At 32.3% G+C, this 27,723-nt stretch overlaps 1 protein-coding gene across 1 annotated transcript; it reads right to left on the bottom strand.

Annotated features, from left to right (window-relative positions):
* Window positions 1-653: 653 nt before the first annotated feature.
* On the bottom strand, window positions 654-27,723 carry LOC126886914 (ATP-dependent zinc metalloprotease YME1L). The gene is made up of 7 exons (XM_050654075.1): window positions 27,489-27,723; window positions 26,464-26,592; window positions 25,430-25,659; window positions 20,600-20,760; window positions 6,669-7,018; window positions 5,365-5,513; window positions 654-1,073 (listed from the first exon to the last, which is right to left on the bottom strand). The coding sequence occupies exons 1-7, from the start codon at window positions 27,706-27,708 to the stop codon at window positions 888-890; spliced, it is 1,425 nt and encodes a 474-aa protein (XP_050510032.1). The 5' UTR covers window positions 27,709-27,723; the 3' UTR covers window positions 654-887.

Below are 27,723 nucleotides of genomic sequence, written 5' to 3'. Positions count from 1 at the left end.
GTTGTCACATTTTATTTGCAATTTGGTATAAAAACAAATCAATTTTGTTTATTGCATTTATAAAATGGTATTTTCTTTGATTTGTATAGTCTTATAAATTGTACAAATTAAATTTTTTTTATATAGAATAATATAATATTATTTAATATTTTTATATTATTAGCTCCATCTATTGACAACTAGATTAAATGTTATAAATGTCACCGACGAAATGTTATCAGAGACGTGCGTTTTTTCTGTCACATACAATTTAATGCGTTAGAGAGAAATCGAAAAACTGTGACGCACTGAAAAATGCTCATGAAAAGAACCTTACATATTGATATTTTCATAAATATAAGTATTCTGACAACTGTCAGATTTAACTAAAATGTCATGCAATGGTTCGCGACATTCTTAAAATCCTAAATGACTTCAAAATTACTGACGCACCGAAAGAAGTGTTTGGTATGAACTTTATGCATATCCATTTGTCTATTTTATACATTCATCCATCAGTATACAAACAGCTACACTAAGCTCGGTGTAATTGCTGAAGCCTCTCAAATAATATTGTTATTTTCAGTGGCGTGTCGCTCACCTCGTTTTCTGAAGATGATACCTAATAATTTGATTCCCTCAGATATCATCAAAGGAAAAATAAAGCACAAATAATCAGTAACATTTTTTTTATTACGCAATCTATATTCCTATCAAAAGGAAATTAAAGTTTAACAAAATTAAATTAAGTGTTATACACCAAACCGGTGGATTTGGTATTCCGTGTTTGCTAAATTAGCGAAGACATATATACAGAAATTACAAATTTTCTAAAATACCTTAGTTGTTGTGTCTCTTTAAAATAAAATAAAATGCGGTACTGCAACAACAAAAGTATCCTATTAAAACTAGACTTTTTTCTTGTCCCCACCACCTCCCTTCTCTGACATAATCGCTTTTATATCTTCTGCGTCTAACGTTTCGTACTTCAATAAAGCTTCAGCTAATGCTTTATGTTCTTTCGAATGAACCTTCAGAATTTGTTTAGCTCTTTCGTAACTTTCTGACAAAATCCTACGGATCTCACTGTCAACCTGAAATGTCAATTAAAATATATATTATACACTCACATAGTTTCGACTATAAAAATAATTATTGAAGATCAGATTTATTTTGTATTATTTTTTTTTGTATTATTAATAAAATAATAACAGTAAAGAAAACATTCGCTCCGTGCGTGACCATGGTGTGGATACACGAAACGATGCCAGCGTTCGTAGCGGCGAAATGTGACAATTTTAGCGATTCTTTGTAATGTCAGTGTCATTGTTTGTATAACAAATTTTATCAAAAATGGTAAATAAATATTACATATTAACGTCAAATATTTTATATGTACCATATGATTAACAACCAATTGCGGTCGCCAAAAATGTAAGGTGACGACGCTAGGTGTTGCGTCAGTCATGCACGGAGCGAATACAACATCGGCATCGGTGACAGGATGTTGAGGAGGACGGGATCCTATTGTACAATACAGCTATGTCCACACTGCGTGCCTTGTTGCGTGCGCTGAGACGCATGTCTCAAAGCATGCCGCGGCGCATACCTTGTCACTGAAGTGCATGCGTTAAGTCATGCCTGTTTACAGTCCTGGATTCAGTTTTCATAGCGCACAGTGCTGTAATATAGTGCGGACAACCTATATAAATTAAGTTGTAAATATCTTTATCAAAATATAATGTAGTGTATTAGCCATGCTCGAAGACAATGACTCCTGACCGTGAATTAATACGTGAGGTTTACATATTATGTCGTGTATAAAAATGCAGTGTAGGTAAATTCAAGAGTTGTTATAATTAGATACTTGATATGTACAAATGTGTGGTATAGGTAATGATTTGTATTTGTAAACAACTATGGTTGAATCACCGTTTATACGATGTAAATATAAAGTTATCCAAACAATAGAGTTTTAATTAGTTTGGACCAAAAAGACATTAACATCACACTATTTAATACATGGCTGATCCTGCAGACTAATTGGAGAATCTTCTGTAAGGAACAAGGATGGCGGCAACAAATTGGAAACGGAGACGGCGAAGATGGACCAGGACGATACAGGAAACCCAGTGAAAAAAAAGACAAAAGTGGAAATAAAATGTAAGTAAGAATGTCTATCTTTGTTAAAAATGCTTCCCTCGTTTTTATATTTTTATTGAAAATTGAATATTTATCTTTGCTGATTTTTGAATAATTTATGAAGTATCGATTTTTTTTTAAGAATATCTATGAATTTTGAAACATGAAGTGATTTTTGAATTGAATATTTTTATCGAAGTTTATTATATATGCTATTCTTGAATTTTTATTGAATTTTGAATTTTTATTGAATTTATTTGAAAAATCTATTCGATTTCGATTTTTAGTACGGTTATTTTTGAATATTTTATGGAATATCGAATTTTTTCCAAAAATTTCTATCGAAGTTTGAGATATAAACTTATTTTGAATATTTTTATCTAACTTTTGCATATGCTATTTTTTTATTGAATTTTTGTCGAATATGTATACTATTATTGAATTTTTATTAGCCAGTTGTTTTTATTATTGATATTTATTGATTATATAGATACACTTGTATCGATTTTGTGTTAAATTTTGTATGATATGAACCTGAATTAATATTTTTTGAGTGATAAATGATATTTTTTAATAAATAATGATTAGTGATGACATACGATAAACATTGCTATAAGCAAGATATATATTTTTAACGAACCGACCTGATGCGTCGAGATAAGGAATTTGGAGAAGAACTATATAGATAAGAAGAACTAACAATATTATAAGCTAAATATTATGAGGCAACTTGAGACAATAAGAAACCCACGGCTCTTGTCAAATTAGGAAGGTACTAAGTGATTTATAGAAGCTTGAAAGCTTATTAGAGACCCACTCTGTGTTTTGAGAGTACCTATTTTATTCATGATTATTCGTGAATAAACAACGGCCTCAAAGCAAGGGATTGAGGTTGTCATATTTTTAGAAGAATTTGAACCGCATAAAATACCTATTTCGTGTTTTGAGTTAACTATACCACCTAAATGGTGCGTACAGATCAGGGCGAAAATTCGGGGTAATATTGGCGGAGAACTAAGACATCCGAGTGAAACCTCTTTTATTAAGGTAAAACGAAGGTATCGGAGCTAGTATATGAAGTGATGATTATGATGTTATATGAAATGATACATGAGATAAATGATATATGATTGTTATATGAAATATGTATATGAAGATGAATTATGTACACTGTAGAAGTGTTATTATGTGGAGAAAAATGAAGAAATATAGTTATAGTACCCGACAAGAAGAAGAGAGAGAGGAAAAAATAATTTTATTAAAATATGTGGGAAAAATGGAAGAAGGAACATAAAATTTGTCAGAAATGTCAAAATAAAGCAGAATTAAGAATAATATCAAATAAGTAGCTAATCATTGAATTGTGTTTAAGAATTAAAGTTGTAAATTTTTTTTTTCTCTAAAGTAATGTTAATTATAAATAACTTATTTTTAAATGTAGATAATGAATTCAGGTTAAATTTTCGCGGAAAATGGAAGTGTTTGAATTAAGGATAGACAATATCTTACAATAGTGTTAGTATATAGTAAGCAAAGGGACACAAAAAGTGAAGTTCTTAGAGAGATTAAATCTTTATTATAGGTACAAGAGAGTTATTAGAAGTTTTTTTAGAGACACATATTAAAAGTTTTAGAGAGATTACATTTCTATTATAGGTACAATATTTTAAAGTTAGTAAGGCGTATATAAATAAATCAAAATAAGACTGAAATAATAAGATGAAATAGTAAAGTAACGTTAAATTCTTTTTTTATATACCATTTAATAGAAGTTTAGGTAATATTTAGCTTAGCTTAGGAAGTATTAAAGTCGAGATTTTATTACAATTAGATTAGTTACGGCTTATAGGCACTAAAAGACTATTTAAAAGTTAGGATCAATTTCATTCACTGTGGACACTGTTTTGATAAAGTGAATTAGTGAACGAAAAAAAAAGGACGAAAAGACACGACGTGAAAGTACGTGAACTAGTAATAGGTTATAAAATACCAGTTTTAGTATAGGGAAAATATGAACTTTTGTGTAAAATAGGAAAAAGAATATACATGTTTAGGGAAAAATCGATTGATCTGAAATGTACCATGTTACAGTTAGTTAGCATAGTTAGGAAATTTAATTTTTGAAAATAGTATTAGGTAACCATAAACATTTTGTAAAAGGGAAAGAGAAATATATCTCATTTTAAAACAGGGAGATGTAATATAGTGCGGACAACCTATATAAATTAAGTTGTAAATATCTTTATCAAAATATAATGTAGTGTATTAGCCATGCTCGAAGACAATGACTCCTGACCGTGAATTAATACGTGAGGTTTACATATTATGTCGTGTATAAAAATGCAGTGTAGGTAAATTCAAGAGTTGTTATAATTAGATACTTGATATGTACAAATGTGTGGTATAGGTAATGATTTGTATTTGTAAACAACTATGGTTGAATCACCGTTTATACGATGTAAATATAAAGTTATCCAAACAATAGAGTTTTAATTAGTTTGGACCAAAAAGACATTAACATCACACTATTTAATACAGTGCAACGCACGTAGTTCCACCGCAGTTGGATTTCTTTGCGCTTCAACGTTGCTTTTATATTTACTATTTTTAGGATTACAGGGATAAGAGAAAAAGCATTTTTCATTTTTGAAGATATTCTTCTTTAGCGGCGAATCGATTGAGGGTAAAATTGTACATGAACCACGCGCCTGCGCACACTGACAGTATGTAGTTCTGACAGTATGTAGTTCATTGCTAATCTTTCAAGATAGGTATGTATGTATCTGTAACCGTGCAAATAGGTCATTAAAAGAATATATTAGTGGTTTTAGGAAATGTATTATTTATTATAATTCTTGTGTTTGTGGATTTGTGTTTCCCTGTAGTAAATTAATAAAATATGTAGGCATAACATTTTTACAGTTTGTCGCCGTGTTGTGTAATTATATCCGAAACTTACGTGTCAATTCAAGTGGCTCGATGGCGTAGTTGGCAGAGCGGTGGGACAGAGAACGGAAGCACACGGAAGGTCGCGGGTTCTAATCCTGGACGATTCAATACTTTTTTTATTTTTCGTTATTTTAATAAAAATTTTTTGAAAGTGGTAGATAAGAAAGTTAGTTTAATTTTTAAATAAAATACAAATAACCTGTTAAGTATATTTACTTCGTTTAAATTACCTATATAATAGAAGAATATCTTCTTACGTGCGTACAAAGTACACACACATTCTTTTTTACGTACCATTTCATTGGTTGTGGGACCTAATGTTTCCGGTTGGAAGCTCTTTGAATTATCCACCATAGTGCGAAGACCAATTTTCTCTGACATTCCCCAGTCTTTCACCATATGCGTAGCAATAGATGTCGCTTGTTTCAAATCTGAACTTGCGCCTAAAAAATTTAAGTTTACATGAAATTAATTACAGATGTCCAAGATACAGGCATCTGTTCTTTAGATTAAGAATATGTAATTTACTGTGGTGAAAGTGCGTCATCGAAAAAACAAAGATTTAAAAGCGCATAAGACTTGTACAAACAAAATGGATAATACGAATCAACATTGCCTTTTCCTAATATTCAATAAAGGTACCAAAATTTATTTGTATAGCTGATAGTCTAGGCGCCAAATAGAGGTTACCGTGTCCTTTTCAATGATGGACAAACTCAACGGTTTCTTATGGATTTTTGGCTGCTGATTACGAATTTCGAGGGTGGATTTCGATCCGAGTGGTCAAAAAATTGTTATAATGTTTATAAGGCTCGTGCTCATAAACTAAAAGAGATAAAAAAATGTTTCAAATGAAATTTGTTCCTTAATAAAAAACGAAGAAAAAAACGTTTACTTAACTTAAATCCAACAATTAGAACTTAAGATATTGTAAAATTAGTGCACAATGCAAATAATTGAAAATTGCAAAATGAGTATTTTTCGAAGCTTTATCGATCGTAACTCGGCTTCTACGAATGCAAATGAGCCTTATAGACAAGGCGAAAACGGCGGGTTCGTTGGGAAAATATTCCCATGACATTTTTTGCATAATCACATTCGTGAGACATCCCAGAATATGGTTCAAGAAGTCGCCCACGTGAAAAGTGGTCCAAATTTTTTTAACATTTTTTTTTAATCAAATTGCAAAAATCAATATTTTTGGCCGGACAATTTTTTTGTAGGTTTTTTGGACCATTCTGAATAATTTCCATTCACCATTTTGGACCATTCTTATAATTTGTCTCTAAAGTTGATCGTTTTCGAGTTATAAGCAATTTAAAATTGAAAAAACAAAAATGGCGATTTTCAAGGCTTAATAACTCAAGGAAATATAAATTCATAATAAGTATGAAACAAATCAATTAGGGCCATTTGTTATTATTATTCTACTGCGTAACAACACCAAACCAAAGCAGCAATCGAGGTAGGGTAGCTTAAATTGTATGAGTGAATATGCGAAAGTAAAAAAGTTAAATTTTTTCGTATTAAGTTTTACAAAAAATAGGTAGGATAAATATAATACTGAATATAAAAATTGTAAATTTGAGAAAATATACCTGAAGTAATTTTTTCTGGTCCAAAAATGAGTTCTTCGGCAGCCCTTCCGCCCATCATAGTATCCATCATAGCCAGCAACTGGGATTTTGTTATGTGATACCTTTCCTTTTCAGGAATGTACGCGGTATGTCCAAGGCTAGGCCCTCTGGGTATAATGGTTACTTTGTGTAATGGATGACTATCTCTCGTATAATAAGCAACAATCGCATGTCCTCCTTCGTGGTACGCTGTAATCATATTCGCTTCTTCGTCGGGTATACGGGATTTTCTTTCAGGTCCCATTAAAACTTTGTCTCTGGCCGATTCCAAATGTTTCATGGCAACAAAATCTGCTCCATCTATCGCCGCTCTATTTTAAAAACTAATTTAATATAACACGAAAATTTGCGGAATATAATACAATCAGTTTGATGAACCATGTTTTAAAAGTTTTCCTGCTAGTGATCCATGAACGTGTCTACAAAAAACTAGACGATAGCATAAAAGGAAACTAACTGGGTTTTAGAAAAGGCTTTGGCACTTAGAAAGGCATTATTTACTATACAAACACTCATAGACCGGTGTAGAGACGTTAACTGTGACGTATTCACATGCCTGGTTAACTTTGAGAAAGCCTTTGACAAAGTACAACATAGAAGGCAAACGTATTACGGAAAACTGAAATAGATGATCAGGATGTGAGAATCATTACAAAAGCTATAATAGTGGGATAAGATGGTCAAAAATGCCCCCGCACCGATCAGCCCTGCTACTTATGTTTTCGATAAAGGATATAAAATTATGCCCTCATGCAAATTTTTAGCTTCCCAGGGGTCCTACAACCTCTTAAATTGAGAAAAGAAGAATTTATTTTTTTTGTGAACGCAATTTTACTTTAAAAAATCTGAAAAAATTCAAGAGGATGTATCTTTTGAATGTAAAACAGCCAGATTTTTTTTCAGATTTTTGTAGTAAAAAATGAGCCCAGTAAAAATTTTTGAAATTTTCAAATTTTTTTTAGGTTTTGATATGATTTGGCCAACTCTTAAATAGTATTTTTTGTCGTTCTTTTAAATGGCAGAAACAGAATTTTCAATACCTGAGCGGAAAGAACGAAAAAATTGAAAAAACCGTTTTTTGGCTGTCTCGAGATGCATCTCGGGACAGCCAATTTTAGGATTTAGGATCCTGACTAAACAACTGAAAAAAACTTAAAGTGTGAATTTTTTCATATAATTTGGTATATGGGGCAGTAATGATATTTGGAACAGCTTTTCCAAATACCTTTTTTCGATATCTGTAACGCGAGTCAAATCGAATCGCATATCGGAAATTCACCCAGTTTGTGGATTCGCAGTAGGCCGCGTTTAAAATTTAAATTTAAGTTGGCTATTTTAAAAATTGTGAACCATCAATCTGTACGACAGTGCCAAATTTCAAATCTGTATATATTTTGATAGCAGAAATATAGGGGTGTCTTCATCTTAAATGCGACAAACTATATTTATTGCAACTAATATAGTCGTATTTTTATGCCTAGATTTAAAATACTGACTAATTCACTAATTTTATCATAAACAGTTCAAATTGATTGCACTGAAGTATTGAATCAATTAATCTGTAATAATATATGTAATATAATATACAGAGTGAGTTTTATGTATGGAAACCCTCAATTATCTCGGAAACGGCTTGCGCGATTTTTATAGATATTGGTGGGTAGGGGTTTACTAATGCGGCCAATATTATAGTGATAATTACATTTTTGTCAGATCTTTCGCTTTTTTTTTGAGAAAATCTAATTAACTTTCTTATTTCAAATGGAATACCCTATATATTTTTTGCGTTTTGAAGTCTTAAAGAAATACTGATAATTCCTATTAAAAAACCTGGCAAACCAGACCGTGATCCAAATTCTTACCGACCTATCTCCTTGTCTTCATGTCTTTTAAAAACATTCGAAAGAATAATTAAAAATAGATTTGAACATTGGTTAGAACACGATGGTATACTTCCAAGATCCCAATATGGTTTTCGCAAGTCTAGGTCTACTCAAGATGCAACTGCAGCTCTAGTTACGTCAATTCAACTTAACTTTACAAGAAATAAGTCTACAGCAGCTGCGTTCCTTGACATTTCCGCTGCTTTTGATAATGTTAATTTAGACATTCTTTACAAAAAAATGTTGTATATTGGAATCCCTAATTCATTTGCTCTCTTTTTAAAATCTTTATATTCCAACAGATTAACTTATTTAAAAATTAATAATGATGAATTTTCATATCCTCGACTAACTAATATTGGATTGCCACAGGGGAGTATTTTAAGCCCGATTTTATACATCCTGTTCAACATAGATCTTGAAGTTAGTATACCCAACAATACAAAAATTCTTCAATGTGCTGATGATGTTGTTTTATATACAGACATAGGCGTAACCAGGATGATCCTAAGGGGGGGGGTTACAACTACCTGAAAGGGGGGGGTTACAACTACCTGAAAGGGGGGGGGTTACAACTACTGGAAGGTCTCTGAGGGCTATGGTGTTAAGCGTATAGAGCTCAAAGTACATCCCAATGGGGGGGTTACAACCCCCAAAACCCCCCCTGGTTACGCCTATGTATACAGAAGGAAAATTGTTAAGTAGATGTGAGGATAATTTAAAAGTCGCATTAGAAATCGTAAATCAGTGCTATGAAGAAGTAGGATTATCAATTTCTGACACAAAAACTGAGGTGTGTTACTTTGCAAAAAAGCTTAGAGTTCCACAAGGCAATCTTAATGTTGGAAAATTTAATTTTCCTATTAAAAGCTGTGTTAAGTATCTTGGTACCTATCTAGACAGGAAATTGTCATGGAAAGATCACATTCATCATATTGTTAAAAAATCAGAAAACTCAATAACTATTTTAAGAGCTTTCTGTAAAACAGAGAGCTAATCATGCTCTTACGCCATATTACATGCATAGAATCGGCTTGTCAGATACTCCCAATTGTACTTGTGGCAAAATCGGAGATCTAACACATGTCATATCAGAATGTAATTTAAACATAAATGACATAAACGACCTTTATAAGGAATTAAAAGATTTAAAATGTTTTTCCCAATAAACCTTAATACTTTAATATTTACAAATGATATGGAAATTCTTCATCTCATTTATAAACATGTTAAATTATGTAAATACAAGTTGTAAACGTCATATAATAGGCATAATTTGTTAATGTGGTTTGAAAAAATTAAAATATATATATATATATATATATATATATATATATATATATATATATATATATATATATATATATATAAAATAAAATAAAATAGATGAAATAGAGAATGTGGAAAAATCCCCTTACGAACAATTCACACATCCACCATTTCGGGCTGGGAAAAATTTTTCGAATAGAATCAAAGATCCAAACACCAGTTCTTAGAAATGTGTTTCGCCCTCTTCAACCTCTCTGGGCTCGTCGGTAAAGACAAGAGGTTTTTTCGTAAGGGGATTTTTCCACATTCTCTATTTCATCTATTTGATTTCGTACGAGTGGTCGTTAAACCAATAACCTTGGATCTTTGGTTCACTGAGTGTGTTTCAAAGATCTACATCTTATGTTTTTAAATATATATATATATATATATATATATATATATATATATATATATATATATATATATATATATATATATATATATATATATATATATATATATATATATATATATATATATATATATAAAACACATAATAAAATAATAACAAAAAAATAATAAATAAAAAAAAAGAAAAAAAAATAGACACAAAAATAAAAAAAGAATAGAAAAAAAAAGAAGTAAAAAAAAGTGTTTCGCACAAATTAAAATACATATTAAAAAAACAGTAAAATAATTAAAAAAAACTAAATAAAAAAAAGCTACACAATGTACCAATGTATCTATAAAAATAATATTGTAGAATGTACTTATGTTTATAAGAAATTTATGACTATGAATCTGCAATCAATCACAAACAAGTCTGGCTAATTGGCTCTGCCAAAGCCAAAAAAAAATACTGATTGTTTTTGATGTGATATTCCCTATACCTAAACGCCATAATTTCGGAGTTATTGCTACATTTATTTAAAAAATAATTTAAACAAATTATAAAAATCAATGTTTTTGTCCCGTGTAGACATTATTTTGCGTTCTTTGGACCATTGAAAACAAAAAGGCTCCTTTGTAATTCTTCTCTAAAGTTAATCGTTTTCGAGTTATAAACAATTTAAAACTGAAAAAAATCGAATAATGACGATTTTCAAGGTTCAAAAACACAAATCAAAAATATTATTTTTGAAACTGCGAAGTACACAAATTCAAGCTAAAGCCTTATTTTATCAGCTTCCAATAAGTAATTTGAGCTTGTTCCATTTAGGGCAGTCAATGAGAGTATTTGGCTCCGAATTCCATTCTACTAAATCGATTTACTTGATATTTTCACAGTATTGTCCTTTTCATGATCATTTTTCAGTGCGTAACAAATGATAGGAAAAAGGGTAAGTCCGTGATAATACACATTTATGACATTTATTCTAACATGACATTTTAGTTAAATCTGACAGTTGTCACATTTTATTTTCAATTTGGAATAAAAACAAATCAAATGTGTTTCTTGCATTTATAAAATGGTATTTTCTTTGATTTGTATAGTCTTATAAATTAAACAGATTATATTTGTAATATTATTATCTAATTAAAAAAAAATATTTTTTTATTATGGCGCCATCTATCGACAACTAGAATAACTAGAAGAAATGTTATAAAAATGTCACCGACGAAATGTTATCACCGACGTGCCTTTTTTTCTGTCACATACAATTTAATGCGTTAGAAAGAAATCGAAAAACTGTGACGCACTGAAAGATGATCATGAGAAATACTGTAAGTAGGGAATAGCTTAAGAAACAAAGTCTACTCCCTTCTCGGGGTTGAAAATTTTTTTTGGTTAAAATAGCCACGGAAGAGGCTAGAGAACCGAATTCTAAGCAAAAACTGTTCTATAATTATTTTTCGAAAACTCAATACTTTTTGAGTTATTCATAGTTGAAATAGGGCCATTTTCATTGAAAAATGACACCTTTTCGGACGGATTTTTGCGATTACCTTAAAAACTATGCACCTAACAAAAAAACTATATAAAATATTTTTGTAGCTTATAAAAAAACAAAGAGATTCGTTCCTTCATAAATCTTCTAGTTATAATACAAAAGGGGACATGATAGGTGAGAAGAGTTTGTTTTTTTGGTGCATGCTCAAATCGGTATATTCAACTTGAAATAGCAGAGAAACGGTGGATTTTAGGTATATAATGATACTAATAATTTTTGTAGTGCTTGAGAAGACCTTTCAAATGAGCAATATTAAAAGTCGATTACATTCAAACTAAGCGAGATATGCTGCAACAAAATGTATGACTAATCTATTTAAAAAAAAAATGAGAAGTATATTTAAGCCCTCCTCCATCAGAATTTAAATACATCGTTTTCCTTCTAAAACACTTTTTATTATAGTGTTATTTTTATGTTCAAAAAGTTGGACTGGTTTTTGAAAAAAAATAAGATCAAACTATAGAGCACATTTTTAAATTTTCTTAAAAATTTTCCTTTTTCTCCATGTAACTCGAAAATGATAAGAGATACGAAAAAAAGATACTATTCAAAAATGTAGGGTTTTTTTAGATAAAAATTTCGTTTTCATTTTTCATTACTGTATCTCTTATCATTTTCAAGTTATATGGTGAAAAAGAAAGATTTTTAAGAAAATTTAAAAATGCGCTCTATAATTTGATCTTTTTTTTTCAAAAACCGTTTATTTTATATTACATATATTATTATTACAGATTAATTGATTCAATACTTCAATGCAATCAATTTGAACTGTTTATGATAAAATTAGTGAATTAGTCAGTATTTTGAATCTAGGCATAAAAAATACGACTATATTAGTTGCAATAAATTATCAAATTGATAATTTGTGACAGTTTGTCGCATTTAAGATGAAGACACCCCTATATTTCTGCTATCAAAATATATAGATTTGAAATTTGTCACAGTCATACAGATTGATGGTTCACAATTTTTAAAATAGTCAACTGAAATTTAAATTTTAAACGCGGCCTACTGCGAATCCACAAACAGGGTGAATTTCTAATATGTGATTCGATTTGCCTCGCGTTAGAAATATCGAAAAAAGTTATTTGGAAAAGCTGTTCCAAATATTATTATAACCCCATATACCAAATTCACATGTTTAGTTTTTTTCAGTTGTTGTAGTCAGGATCCTAAGTCCTAAAATTGGCTGTCCCGAGATGCATCTCGAGACAGCCAAAAAACGTTTTTTTTCAATTTTTTCGTTCTTTCCGCTCAGATATTGAAAATTCTGTTTCTGCCATTCAAAAGGATGACAAAAAATACACAAAAAAATACTATTTAAGAGTTAGCCAAATCATATAACCTAAAATTTTTTTGAAAATTTCAAAAATTTTTCTTGGGCTCATTTTTTACTACAAAAATGGGAAAAAATCAGGCTGTTTTGTATTTAAAAGATACATCCTGTTAAATGTTTTCAGATTTTTTAAAGTAAAATTGCGCTAAAAAAAATAAAATCTAAAAATTCTTTATATCCTTTATCGAAAACATCGGTGCGGGGGCATTTTTGACCATCTTATCCCGCTATATACTTTATACCAATATCAGAAAGCGATAATTCGAGTAGACCAACAAAAATCTAAAGAGATTCCAATAAGAAGGCTCTACTTTTTAATATGTGCTTAGAAGAGATGTTTAAAGAGGCTCTAGAAGATATCAATGAAGGCATATCAAATAACGGAACCCTAGGAATAATCTCAGATATGCAGACGATACAGTACTACTTACGGACAACAGAGAAATACTGCAAATATTGGTTGACCGCACTACGCAGTACTGCGAAACGTATGGAATGGCTCTGCACACAAAAAAAAACAAAATCATGATCGTCAGTAAGAACAAGATTGAAGACGAACCAATCTACGTTAAAGGGAAAAAGCTTTACCGAAAGTATCCAGATACAATTATTTGGAATGTGAGCTAAATGAACAATGTAACCGCAGCCTTGAAATAAAACAACGCATTAAGATGGCCAGAAGACACAAAACTTTCTTCAATAACACTAATTGCAGTCAGATACTGCAATTTTGTTGCCAGTTGCGATTTCACTGTATCAGATGTGTCGTCTAAAATTAAAATGACAAAATTAGATCTCGATAAGAGAGAATAGACATTTCTTGTTATTTTAACTTTACGGAATTTACTTACTCTCATCATGACCTCAGAAATAAAGTAAACAAATAAACCTGTCCTACATTTACCTTTTCTGTTTTACCAATTCGTTAGTTTTTTTATGTTGAGTTTATATTCAGCACTAAGAATGAACTTGGCAAAATGCAATGCGCAAATAGAGCAGAAAACAACTCAAAGCCACAAAAGCCTTAGTTGGACATGTCGCACCTTTGGGGAAACACTGATGTACGTGCAAAGTTAATTGTTGAGAAAACGCATTTAAAGTTTTGTAAGTTAGTTAAGGCCAAAATTGAGATGCAAATTACAAGTGAAAGTAGAAATTTATTGTCCACAGTTTTAGTTATTGACGTATATTATAATAAAAGTTTTTTTAGGATTTTTCTTCTGTTAAATTCACCTGAAAGGGGATAAAATTAGCAAATATGTCGTTGTTTTTCCAAAAATTTGTAAATATGTCATTGTTTCTCCCAAAAATTTCATAATTTTATCATTTCATAATAGTGTTGTAGCACGCACAACTGACAATCTGACTTTTTTGCACCAAGAGAGCAGGTAAAAACGGAAACTCAACAACGACATACACGTCATCTAGCGAAATAGGGAAGAGTTACAATTCTGACTTTGTTTCCCCAGACAAATACAAGTATTCGGAATATCGTAGTGTTGATAACTCACGTAAAAAAATTGCACTTGAGTCAGTGTTTCCCCAAAGGTGAAATGTGCCAATCAATGGACACCTGCATACAATGGGGATGTTTCATAAAGACCTAAGATGCAGACTTAGTAACAACGTCGAATAGTCAACCATATCTTTCATGACAAAACATTAGAACACAGGCAGCAAACACCTTTTGGAAACTACCTAGTGACTCCAAAAATATAATATGGTACCCATCAACTAGATCTTTACACGCCAGTACAGGATTCCAGAATTTCGAAATGGATATCATGAATAAATAGAAGATGTGCAATAAGTATACAGGTGGTAGTCGTAACACAAATTTTGAAGTGATGCTACGCATCCCTACACGCTACTAAACTATTATTAGCCCGATCAAAGAACAATCTGACCCCAAAAAAAATAAAGGAAGGATGAAAATTTGGGAATAGGTAGTTGACATTGTCTATTATTATATAAGAAAAAGTTTACAATTCTACATCCCCTCCATTTTACAAAAATAGAGGGAATACCCCCCTCTCGAAGGTGAAAAATATACATTCAAAATAAGTCCGAAATTGGATAAAATGACGAATTCTAAGCAACTTTTGTTTTATAGAGTTTTTTCCCTAAGTCAATACTTTTCGAGTTATTTGCAAGTGAATATGTTCATTTTTTTTATGTAATTATGTTTATTTACAATCTACATCATTAAAAGAGTATTAAGTAAATTTTTTCCATGTTTTTGGTCATGAAGAAGAGACTTCCAATGATGTCTCATCTTATTCTATTTATGTTTAAAGTTTTAAAATAGGTCCTGAGGCCAGGTTCTATCTAGTCTCCTTGTGGCAGGGCCATTATGAAATAATTCCCTTACTAATTCGTTGTCATGGTGAATGGTACGCTCGTTTTGTGATTCCGAGGCTCGATGGATTTCTTCTCCAATGAAAGGTATATTTAAGTCTTCGTGAAGTGTTTGATTAGTTACATACTAGGGTGCATCCACTATTGATCTTAGAACTTTCGACTGAAATCTTTGAATGATATTCAGTGATGTTGACTTTGCACAGCCCCAGAGGTGTAGTCCGTAGTACCAAATAGGTTTGATTATTGCTTTATACAGAAGAATTTTGTTTTGGATGTTGAGTTTTGATCTGCGTCCAAGGAGCCAATACATTTGCCGAAATTTCAAGTCTAGTTGTCTTCTTTTAATCTGTATATGTTTTTTCCAAGTAAGACGTTGGTCAAGATGGATGCCAAGGTATTTAGCTTCTGTTACTGTTGGTATTCGTACATTTTCCATTCTTACAGGTGGGCATGTGTTGTGGCGGTTTGTAAACGTTATTTGAGATGATTTTGTTTTATTTACTTTAGTTCGCCATTTTGTGTACCATTCACTGAGTATGTCCAGATGGTGTTGCAGGTCTTGTGAGGCTTGTATGTGATCTTCATTTACTGCTAGTATTGCTACGTCATCAGCAAAGGAAGCGATCGTAGTATTAGGAGACTCTGGTATATCGGCTGTGTAGAGTGAGAAAAGCAGAGGTCCGAGAACACTACCTTGCGGAACTCCAGAGTTAATAGGACAGAGGCTGGATTGTTGGTCTTTGAATTTTACTGAGAAATATCTATTTGATAAGTAGGATTTGATTAGGAGGAAATAGTTACTAGATAGTGTTAATTTTACTTTGTAAAGCAGTCCTCTGTGCCAAACTTTGTCAAACGCTTGTGAGATATCTAGGAATACAGCGTTGCAGTATTTCTTTTCTTCGAGAGTTTTTGATATTTCATTTACTATTCGATGAACTTGTTGTGTAGTAGAGTGATTTTCCCGAAAACCAAACTGATGTTCTGGTAGTAATGTTAGGAATTCATGATCTGCGTATATTCTTTGTAGCAGCAATCTTTCAAAAACTTTGCTAACGATTGGGAGTAGGCTGATGGGTCGATAAGATGTTACTTCATTGGGAGCTTTTCCTGGCTTAAGGATCATTATAATTTCTGCAAATTTCCATATTTTTGGAAAGTATGATAAACTTAGCATTCGATTAAATATTACTGTTAGCATAATAATGGCCTTACGAGGAAGTTGTTTTAGTACTTGTGCCGAGATTAAGTCATAACCTGGAGCTTTTCGTGAGTTGAGTTTGATTATTTCTTTTCAATGTTCATTTTTAACAGAAAAAACATGTTTTTGGACGGTTTTTCGGATATAACTCAAAAAGTAAGTATTTGAGCAAAAAAATATTTTTAGCAAAAATATAGCTTATAAAAAACTGAAAAAAAATGGCGTATGCTTGAGGTCTGTAGCCCCAGTAGAAGCAGAGTTGTAGCTAATGAAAAGTAGGTTCTTCTTCATCAAATTCTAAATCGAATATTTCAATGTGAAATATCCCAAAAACGGAACACTTTTCGGGAAAAATTATTCATTTCAACTTTTTTAAAGTGTTTAAAAAACGTTTATTTTTGTTTTTTAACAAAACTTGTAACATTAAAAGTAAGTGAGTTACGCTCAAAATATTGTTGGTCCCTTTTATTTTTTGGTAAAAAAATCGCGAAAATCACCCCCTAATTAGCATCACAAATAAATTTTATCATTAACACTTCACAAGTTACTTTGCTTATGTATTATTTATATGATATGTAAGTTTCATCGGTACAAAGTGCTTATTTTGGAAAAAGCTGTAGTTAAAATGACTTGAACGACTAACTAATCACGAGTTTAGGCAAATTTTGAACAGCCATAGCATAACCAATTTTTGACTAATAAGAAAACAAAAAAGGAAAAATATTCAGAAAAGCAAAACGTACATTTCATTACTCTTTAAGATTTTTGGTATTACTAATAATTATTCCATTTTTTTTTAAATTAAAAAAAAAATGTTTTATTTTAAACCCAATTTTTTTCAAAAATGAGAACTTTGAACCAATGAAACTTATAGATAATATAAACAATATATAAGTAAGGTAACTTGTGAAGCGGTAACGATTAATTTCATTTGGGAAGCTAATTAGGGGGTGATGTTCGCGATTTTTGTACCAAAAAATAAAAGGGACCTACAATATTTTGAGCGTAACTCGCTTATTTTTAATGTAAGAAGTTTTTTTAAATAACAAAAATATACCTTTTTTAAACGCTTTAAAAAAGTTGTACTGAATTTTCCCCGAAAAGTGCTCTGTTTTTTGGTTATTTCACATTGAAATATTCGATTTCGAATTTGACGAAGAAGAACCTACTTTTCATTAGCTACAACTCTGCTTCTACTGGGTCTGCAGACCTTACGCGTAAACCATTTTTTTCAATTTTTTATAAGCTATATTTTTACTAAGAATATTTTTTTCGCTAGAATATGTACTTTTTGAGTTATCTGCGAAAAACCGTCCAAAAACATGTTTTTATTTTTATTAAAAATGAACATATTCACTCGCAAATAACTCGAAAAGTATTGACTTCTATAGAACAAAAGTTGCTTAGAATTAGTCATTTTATCCAATTCCGGGCCTAGTTTGAACGTATATTTTTTCACTATCGAGAAAATATTTTTCACCCCGTATTTCCCAATTTTTGTAAAATGGAGGGGATGTAGAATTGTAAACTTTTTTTTATATAATAATAGACAATTTCAACTACCTATTCCCAAATTTTCATTCTTCCTTTATTTTTTGGAGGTTTTTGTAAAATATTGTGTTCCCTGATCGGGCTATAGAAGTCAAACAATTAGGAATGCACGTCATAGATTTAATGACATCTTAACCCACCGATACAAACTTACACAATTTCAACAAATTTTTCCTCATATATTCGTTTTTCTCTAGTGTCAAGTTTGGCAGAACAGCGCTGTTGCCAAATAAAAAACACACATTTATTTACCAAAGCTCCTACAGCCTACACTGTTTCTCTTTGTCTTTAAGAGTGTGAAACAATCATAACTCTCATCATTTCTAAATCATCATTTCGTTCGTTGCAATTCGGGACTGCACGCTGGGGTTTGTTTTGGTTGGATCGGGGAGAGCAGCATATGTGCCTCCTGATGAGAGACTAATAAGTTTCGAAACCGGTAGAGGTGCTTGCAGCACTCTCTGATTGGACTGGAATATGGTTCGGCTGTATTTTCGTTTTGCAACGAAATTGAAAATGGTTATTCATTTTTGATTTACATTTACTCTGTGTGGAGTATGAAGGGAACCAGTCTCGTTGGAACTTTACCGCGCTGAGCAGATGTGACGTGAATTGTAAATTGTAGAATTCCCTCATCTTCCTTAGTCTCAGCATCCGTATGGCTTGCAAATTGTAGAAGCCTCGGAGGTGTAACCAGAGAAGGTTCCCATTGTTTTCATTCTGGTGGGATATGTTATATGCCATTAGAGTGAAAACTTAGTCTTTTGCTAGCAGTTGCCGCTAGGGCATCTATGCCATTTCGTTCGTTGCAATTCGGGACTGCACGCTGGGGTTTGTTTTGGTTGGATCGGGGAGAGCAGCATATGTGCCTCCTGATGAGAGACTAATAAGTTTCGAAACCGGTAGAGGTGCTTGCAGCACTCTCTGATTGGACTGGAATATGGTTCGGCTGTATTTTCGTTTTGCAACGAAATTGAAAATGGTTATTCATTTTTGATTTACATTTACTCTGTGTGGAGTATGAAGGGAACCAGTCTCGTTGGAACTTTACCGCGCTGAGCAGATGTGACGTGAATTGTAAATTGTAGAATTCCCTCATCTTCCTTAGTCTCAGCATCCGTATGGCTTGCAAATTGTAGAAGCCTCGGAGGTGTAACCAGAGAAGGTTCCCATTGTTTTCATTCTGGTGGGATATGTTATATGCCATTAGAGTGAAAACTTAGTCTTTTGCTAGCAGTTGCCGCTAGGGCATCTATGCCATTTCGTTCGTTGCAATTCGGGACTGCACGCTGGGGTTTGTTTTGGTTGGATCGGGGAGAGCAGCATATGTGCCTCCTGATGAGAGACTAATAAGTTTCGAAACCGGTAGAGGTGCTTGCAGCACTCTCTGATTGGACTGGAATATGGTTCGGCTGTATTTTCGTTTTGCAACGAAATTGAAAATGGTTATTTATTTTTGATTTACATTTACTCTGTGTGGAGTATGAAGGGAACTAGTCTCGTTGGAACTTTACCGCGCTGAGCAGATGTGACGTGAATTGTAAATTGTAGAATTCCCTCATCTTCCTTAGTCTCAGCATCCGTATGGCTTGCAAATTGTAGAAGCCTCGGAGGTGTAACCAGAGAAGGTTCCCATTGTTTTCATTCTGGTGGGATATGTTATATGCCATTAGAGTGAAAACTTAGTCTTTTAATCATAACTATCTTTATTATAAGTGTCACACTGACGTTGTCCGATTTAAGGTTATTTAAAATGTTTGTTTATTTTTTTCTTCTTTTATGGCCTTTGTGAGCTGTGCTTATTTAGCCAGCAACATTGCTTAAAATTAACGTCTAATTAAACCTACCATACAACAAGACCAATCAAGGATAGGGCAGGGAAAGTGAAGTTAGTGAAAAAATAAACTGTTGTTAAAATATAAACTAAATAAATAAAATATAATTTGAAAACAATAATTTGACATTATATTTAACCTACAATATTATGATAATATAATATAATAATAACTGACAGACGTCAGTTAGCATTTACCATCTAACCAAATATAATAATGACGTCATATATAATCGTCACTACTTCTAGCCAGTAAAATGCTCGCTATAATAGGAATGGCATGTCAAAAAATTTGATTATTCCCTATATATATTTTCAAATTTAGAATATGGTAACAAGGGAAAAATTACGTGCAGTCCTTATTGTTTGACTTATAGTTTATCTTAGCTGCAATAGTAATTTTGCAATGTTTTACCGTTTGTATAGTTTTCTAGGATATTAAAACTCTTATCCAAAAATAGTTGCAGTCGAAATTAGAGTCTGAGTTCATATATCGATGATAATGATAAACTGTAATACATACCTCAGAGCTGCTTGATTGACCATATTTTCTAGATCTGCTCCTGTAAATCCTGTCGTACCTCTTGCTAATAATTCTAGATCTATATCCTTAGCTAATATCTTATTTAAGTATAAGCCCAATATTTCTTTACGACCTGTATAGTCAGGTGTAGGAACGGTAACCTAAAATTATTAAATCCACAGTTAAAAGTTATATTATTCTTATTATTTTTTGTTACTATTTTATTAGTTATTCACATCAATAAGTAACTGAATCCATCATTAAACAGAACAGTTGAAAGGACAGTAAAAGAAAGAAAGCGCAATATTTCGAACATAAATGCGCTAAGAAAAATACTGCAACTCTCCGCTCATAATTTAAGACAAACTCGAAGGCAGAAGAAGTTTAGGAAGAAGACGAATATCTAGGCTAAAAAAGTGAATACAATTGTATGTTTGCCGTTAAAAATAATTCTTTATAACTGATGCTTACCCGCTTAGTAACGGAGATGGCCCTTGAAGAAGAAGGTGAGCAAAATGGTAAAGAGCAAAAATGAATAATGGAATGTAAAGAGCAAATGAAAACCCAGTCAAACCCTATTATCAATGTCGGTGAGAAATGCCGTAGAAGTAGATCGTGTAGGACACGAACAATTAAAGAAACAGACTAGGCAAGGTCGAAACTCCTCTACGATTGCAGTAACACTTATGATGATAATCAGCCCTATTCTGGAACTTTTAACAAATCGAATAGAAATGGTTAAGTCGAATCGTAATTACCCGAAATCTGAATGTTGGATATCTATCAGTGTAATCAGTGTAAATCTAAAACGTCAACTTCTATTTGACGCGCTTAGGAGGAGGTGGCAACACCGCACTGCAAAGTGAAATAAGTGTTCTGTGCGAAAAATTCATCGAAAAACAATCGAAAAAAATCGTTATTATGGTAGGGGAGCAAAGTATGCTAAATTTGCAGTCTCTCGAGCGTTATGGGGACCTATTAGGTTGTGATTAGTAGGTCCTAAAATCAAAAAAAGTTAAGTAAAATTTTCCATTTTAGGGGGCGGCGCTTTCCATTTTTTAATTTAATTTTCCATTTCCAACGATTGTTTTTTCCGATTATAGCGCCATCTATCCACAATTCGAAAAAATGTCTCGAATAAAAGTTTCTTATTTTTACGTAAAGAATCCAAATCTGCAATAAAAATTTGGGGATCCCATTTAAGATTTTAAAGTAACCCCACATCTCCGTGGGGGTCGTGTTTGGTACCATTCGATAGATTTTTCAAAAACATTTTGAAAGTGTATTTTACAGTTTTTCGATCTGATGTTCATTTTGCGAAATATCGCGCGGTTTGTATTCAAAATTTTAAATTTACCCCCACCCCTCTCCGTGGGGGGTCATGTTAAGTACAATTCGATAGATTTTTGAAAAATATTAAAGACTATTTTTAGTTTTTCGATCTGACGTTCATTTTGCGAAATATTCCCTTTTTTTTGTAAAACTTTTTGACTCACCCATTTCCTTGCTCAAATCGTCAGATTTTTGAAATATACACTCTTTTGCATGTACCTAACTTACCTTATCTTAATCTGACAATTTCGAGTATTTTTAAGGATAGATTTTTTTTCGGGCCCCCCTTAACGAACTTCCCTGTGTTAAGAGCCAATATATGGTAGAGGTACATCTGCAGGGTACCAGGTTTCTCCCCATATGATAATCTGACTCGAGTAACTGCAAAAATCCCCGCCTGGGCTCCCCTACCATTATTTGTACAAGATGTGTATATTTGCATTTTTAATGGCATTCATACAGTAATATAAATGAAAAGCTGCTTGTTCTGGAAATCGAAGTAAAAAAGCGAAACTAAACAAAAATATCTGAGAGGACCACAAAAAATCAAGTGGTGGCTGTTAAAAGATGAGAAAGAAGGCCTATTCAGGAGAAAAATAGTAGAAAAAATATGTTGGAACATGAAAGGAAGCTCTAATACAATTTGGAGAAAAATGGCCAGTAGTATTAGAGAGACTGCTATTGAAATACTTGGGAAAATGTCAGGAAAAAAGTTTGAGGATAAAGAGACTTGGTGGTGGTCAAACGAAGTACAAGGAAAAATAAAAGAGAAGAGAAAATTATATAAAAAGTGGCAAGAAACCAGATCCGACACATCTTCAAAACTATATGGTGGCGAAGAAGCAAGCGGAAGTAGCAGTAGCAAAAGCCAAAGCAGAAGCGTATTCAAACCTATACGATCAACTTGATACCAGGGAAGGCGAAAGGAAGATATATAAAATAGCCAAACAGAGAGCAAAGAAAGCAAAAGATTTTAATCAGATTAGATGTATCCGAGATGAAAATAATAAAATACTAGTTCACGAAAGGGATGTCAAAAAGAGATGGAGAAAGTACTTTGACAGCTTACTAAATAAAGAATTTGACAGGCAGCCTGTAGAGTCAACGGAGACAGTAGCAGCAATTGTCACCAAAATAACAAACGGGGAAGTGGCTCGAGCGCTTCAAAAAATAAAGAAAGGAAAAGCGGTAGGACCAGATGATATTCCTGGGGAAGTATGGAGAGCATTGGGAGAGACAGGAACAAGGTGGCTAGCAGGTTTATTTAATAGAATTATGGAAGTTGGACAAATGCCAGACGAATGGAGAAGCAGTATACTGGTACCTGTTTACAAAAACAAGGGAGATATACAACAATGTACAAACTACAGGGCTATAAAACTGCTTAGCCACACCATGAAAATATGGGAAAGAGTAATTGATAGACGGATACGTGAAGAGACCGAAATATCCGAGAATCAATCTGGCTTTATGCAGGGCAGATCAACAACAGATGCAATTTTCATTATAAGGCAGTTGATGAAAAAATACAGGAGTAAAGAAACAAACGCTCATATGGTATTCATTGATCGTGAGAAAGCATATGATAGAGTTCCTCGAGAGATTCTGTGGTGGACACTCAATAAGAAAGGAGTCCCTGGTGAATATGTAAAGATTGTGAGGGATATGTATGAGGGAGTAACGACTAGTGTTAGGACAGGTGTGGGAGAGACTGATAAATTTCATGTGAAAGTAGGATTGCACCAAGGCTCTGTGCTTAGTCCGTATTTATTCTCATTAGTTTTGGACCAGATAACAGCGAAACTACAAGGTAACATTCCATGGTGCTTAATGTATGCTGATGATGTCGTGTTAGTAGGAAATAGTGAAAGAGACTTAGAACAAAAACTGGAACAGTGGAGGCAAGCTCTGGAGGAAAAAGGTTTAAAACTTAGTAGGACAAAAACAGAGTATTTGGAATGTTCATTTAAATATGGAGTTACTACAAATAAAATGGTATCTTTGGATGGTGAACTGATTGTAAAAAGCAATAGTTTTAAGTACCTGGGATCGGTATTACAGAGTAATGGAGAAATATATGGAGATGCATGCAGTAGAATTAGGGCTGAATGGATGAAGTGGAAAGAAGCGAGTGGTGTGTTGTGTGACAGAAAAATTCCAATGAAGCTGAAGGGAAAATTCTATAAAACAGCCATAAGACCAGCTATGATGTACGGAACTGAATGTTGGGCAGTGAAGAAGAAAGAGGAACAACGAATGCATGTGGCGGAAATGAGAATGCTTAGACGGATGAATGGAGTGACAAAGAAGGATAAAATTAGAAATGAGTATATTAGGGGAAGTCTAGGGGTGGCACCAATTGATGCCAAAATGAGAGAGCATAGGTTAAGATGGTTTGGTCATGTTCAACGTCGAGACGTTAATCACCCAATACGAAGAATAGCTGAAGTGCAGATTCTTGGAAGGAGTAGGAGAGGAAGACCAAAGAAGACCTGGGGGGAGACGATAAGGCAGGACATGTTGGTAAAGGGGATTGACATTGATATGACCCAAGATAGAATTGTGTGGAGAAATGCAATTAGGGAAGCCGACCCCGCATAGGGATAAGGCAAAGAGAATGATGATGACAGTAATATAAATATAAATTGTTAAAATAATTAATGTCCGACTGGTATATTATTTGACAAATAATGACATGATTTCGAAACCAGTTAAGTATGATATAATTCCCTAGGGCGTTAGTTTTCAAAATAACGGCATTAAGGGCATTAAATTTAAATAACTAGTTAAATACTGCAAAGTTGACAAATAACAACCTAAGTAAAACTATGATTTCCACAATTACGTTACGACTATTGCTGGTAAATGTACTTATTTGACAATTAATTAATTCAAAATTCATTCAAATTTTTTGCATATAAAAAATAATTTAGTCGGACATTAAACGTTGAAGGCACCACGGGTATTATAGAAATAACGCTTTCGGTCAACGTATATCCCTCGGGCCAAAAGCCCTCGGTCTATACACCATTGACCTCAAGCGTTATTATTCTTATAATACCCTTGGTACCTTACCACAGAATAACTAACCATACAGAAGCGAAACTCAGGCCGAAAACGGTAACATCAATTTTATGCTCATGCGTCACGTAACTGGTGCAACCTCACTTTTGCGACTGACAGTGACAGTTGTTTATAGTTAAATTTTATATTTATATATGTTTTATTTTATATTTTATTTATTTTTCTAGTTAAATTTTATATTTCATATTTAATTAATAACTATTTGTCAAAAATATTACATCATTTGGAATGGTCTATTCCTTAGAACATCAAGTTCTATTCTGTAACTGGTGCACAAGGTCAAATTTTTCGGTCCCAACAAAATCAATGGAAACGACAGTCAGATTCGCTTCTGTGTGGTTAGTTATTCTGTAACCTTACTAACTATAACTCCACTGATACATAACTGAATTAATAAAATAAAAAAATAATTACTTCTACATCGAATCTACCCGGTCGTAAGAGAGCTTGATCCAGATCATCCCTTCTATTAGTGGCTCCCAATACAATGACTCCTTCATTTTGATGGAAACCATCCATTTCACTGAGTAATTGATTGATAGTTTGATTAGCATACGGATGTAAAACACTATTAGTACGTTTTGAACCTACTGAGTCGATTTCATCGATAAATATCACACATGGGGCACGTTTTTTCGCTGCCTCTGCAAAAATAAAATTAAATACTTACTATAATGATTGAAGCACACATGAAAATAAATATACAGAATTATGAAAATTATAACTTTTAGATGAAGTTCGTTAGATTACTAAATGTTCGTAATAAAAATCTGCACTTTTCTTTATAAAATCTTTTGATTAGGGTGAGGGAACATGTAGGTACATAAACAAGAATAAAGCAAAACGTCTGATTTTATAATTTTAATGGAATTTTCTATTTACCTCACGATGGCGATGTCTGAGTTCAGTTTAGATATTTTGATTTCTATTTTTGACACAATAGGTATACTATTTTATACTATTTTCGCAAAAATGAGATATCTGAACTCTTAATTTTGATTATAAACAAAATAGTTTTTTTTTAATTCGTATATTGCTCGTCGAATATTTTTTCTAATTCATTTGTGTTACAAACATTTTTGAATCTACCTCTTTACCCAATTTTACATTAACACATTCACGGACACGACTGCATATAAAGACACTGATTCCATAAGCAGACGTGTTTGCATGTGAAGCGTGTCCGCGAATGTGTTAAAATATAATATTAACCAAAATTTTCTTGGGAAGTTTTTTGTGAATTTCTTGTAACTTTTTTGTGACAGTGGCTTGCTTCTTTTGAGACCAATATACAAATTAACAATATTTTGCTACTCAAAGAAGTATTTTAAAAGATTCTGTGAAACATATTTCCAAACAAAAAATTCATTGGATCATAATATGATATTTAAACTATATTTAAATAGAAAATTATATTATAACACATTATATTATAACATTATACTTACTAAATAAATCTCTAACCCTTCTGGCACCTTGTCCAACTAATACTTCATCAAATTCAGGTCCAGCTGCATGAAAAAATGGTACACCAGCTTCTCCTGCCACGGCTCTAGCAAGTAATGTTTTACCAGTACCTGTTTCAAACAAATAAATTCAGTCAACAAAAAAAATATAGAATAAAAAGGAATAAATATTGCCTGAATATCTGACATGACTAATGTATTTCTTGATCTGTTATGTCCTATGTAATAAAAGAGTTATCATAATTGTAATAGATGAAAATGACTATAGATATCCATAATATGAGAAAAATTTTCAATTTATTTTTTCAATTAGAAGCATGTAATTACATATTAGAACATAGTTTTTAATTCCAAACAACTTTTCATAATAGCAATTTTAAATACTGTGAAAAATAAAGATACTTTACTCTTGAGCGAAACTCATATTTTTTGACATACCTCGTTATAATATTGATAAAATTTGATATCTGATGGCTGAATCTTAGTTTTAGACAATGCAGAACTTTCTCTGAAGAATAATTTTTTTTTCGAAAAACTAATAATTAAGGAAGTTTCCATTTGTTGCCAACTTTTTCACACATATTGTATACAGTGATGAGCGTGCTAATAACCGGCAAAATAGCGCAAAAGATGGAAAACATATTAAACTGTGAGATAAAAAGAAATAAAACTAGTAGATTTGTTACATTTAGCGGTAGTAACATATAAATTGACATTATATTGATTGTTTCCCACCTTTAGACGTATCAGAGGAGTATGTCAACTAAAACTGTCACTGTGACAGTGGCATTTCTCAAATTCGTCCGATACGTCTAAAGGTGTGAAACAATCAATATAATGTCAATTTATAAGTTACTATCGCTAAATTTAACAACTCCACTAGGTTCATCTCTTTTTATCTCACAACTTAATTATGCTTTCCATCTTTTGCGTTATTTTGTCGGTTATTAGTGCGCTCATCACTGTATACATAAGTATACAAATTTCTAGAAAATATATTAACATACCTGGAGGACCAACAAGTAAAACTCCTTTTGGTAATTTGCCTCCCAAAGTTGAAAACTTTTCTGGACTTCTCAAAAATTCGACTACATCTTTTAATTCTTGTTTAGCCTCATCTACTCCTTTTACATCTTCAAAAGTTACATGGATTTCTTCAGGATCCACCTCTACTTGATTCCCTAATTGAATTCTGCAATTTTTGGGATATTTAAGAACAAAATACATCTTTCTAAGCCATAA

This window comes from Diabrotica virgifera, chromosome 6 (assembly GCF_917563875.1).
Source record: "Diabrotica virgifera virgifera chromosome 6, PGI_DIABVI_V3a".
NCBI lineage: Eukaryota > Metazoa > Arthropoda > Insecta > Coleoptera > Chrysomelidae > Diabrotica > Diabrotica virgifera.
The sequence above is the reverse complement of the archived record's forward strand: the minus strand, read 5'-3'. Positions and strand labels throughout refer to the sequence as shown.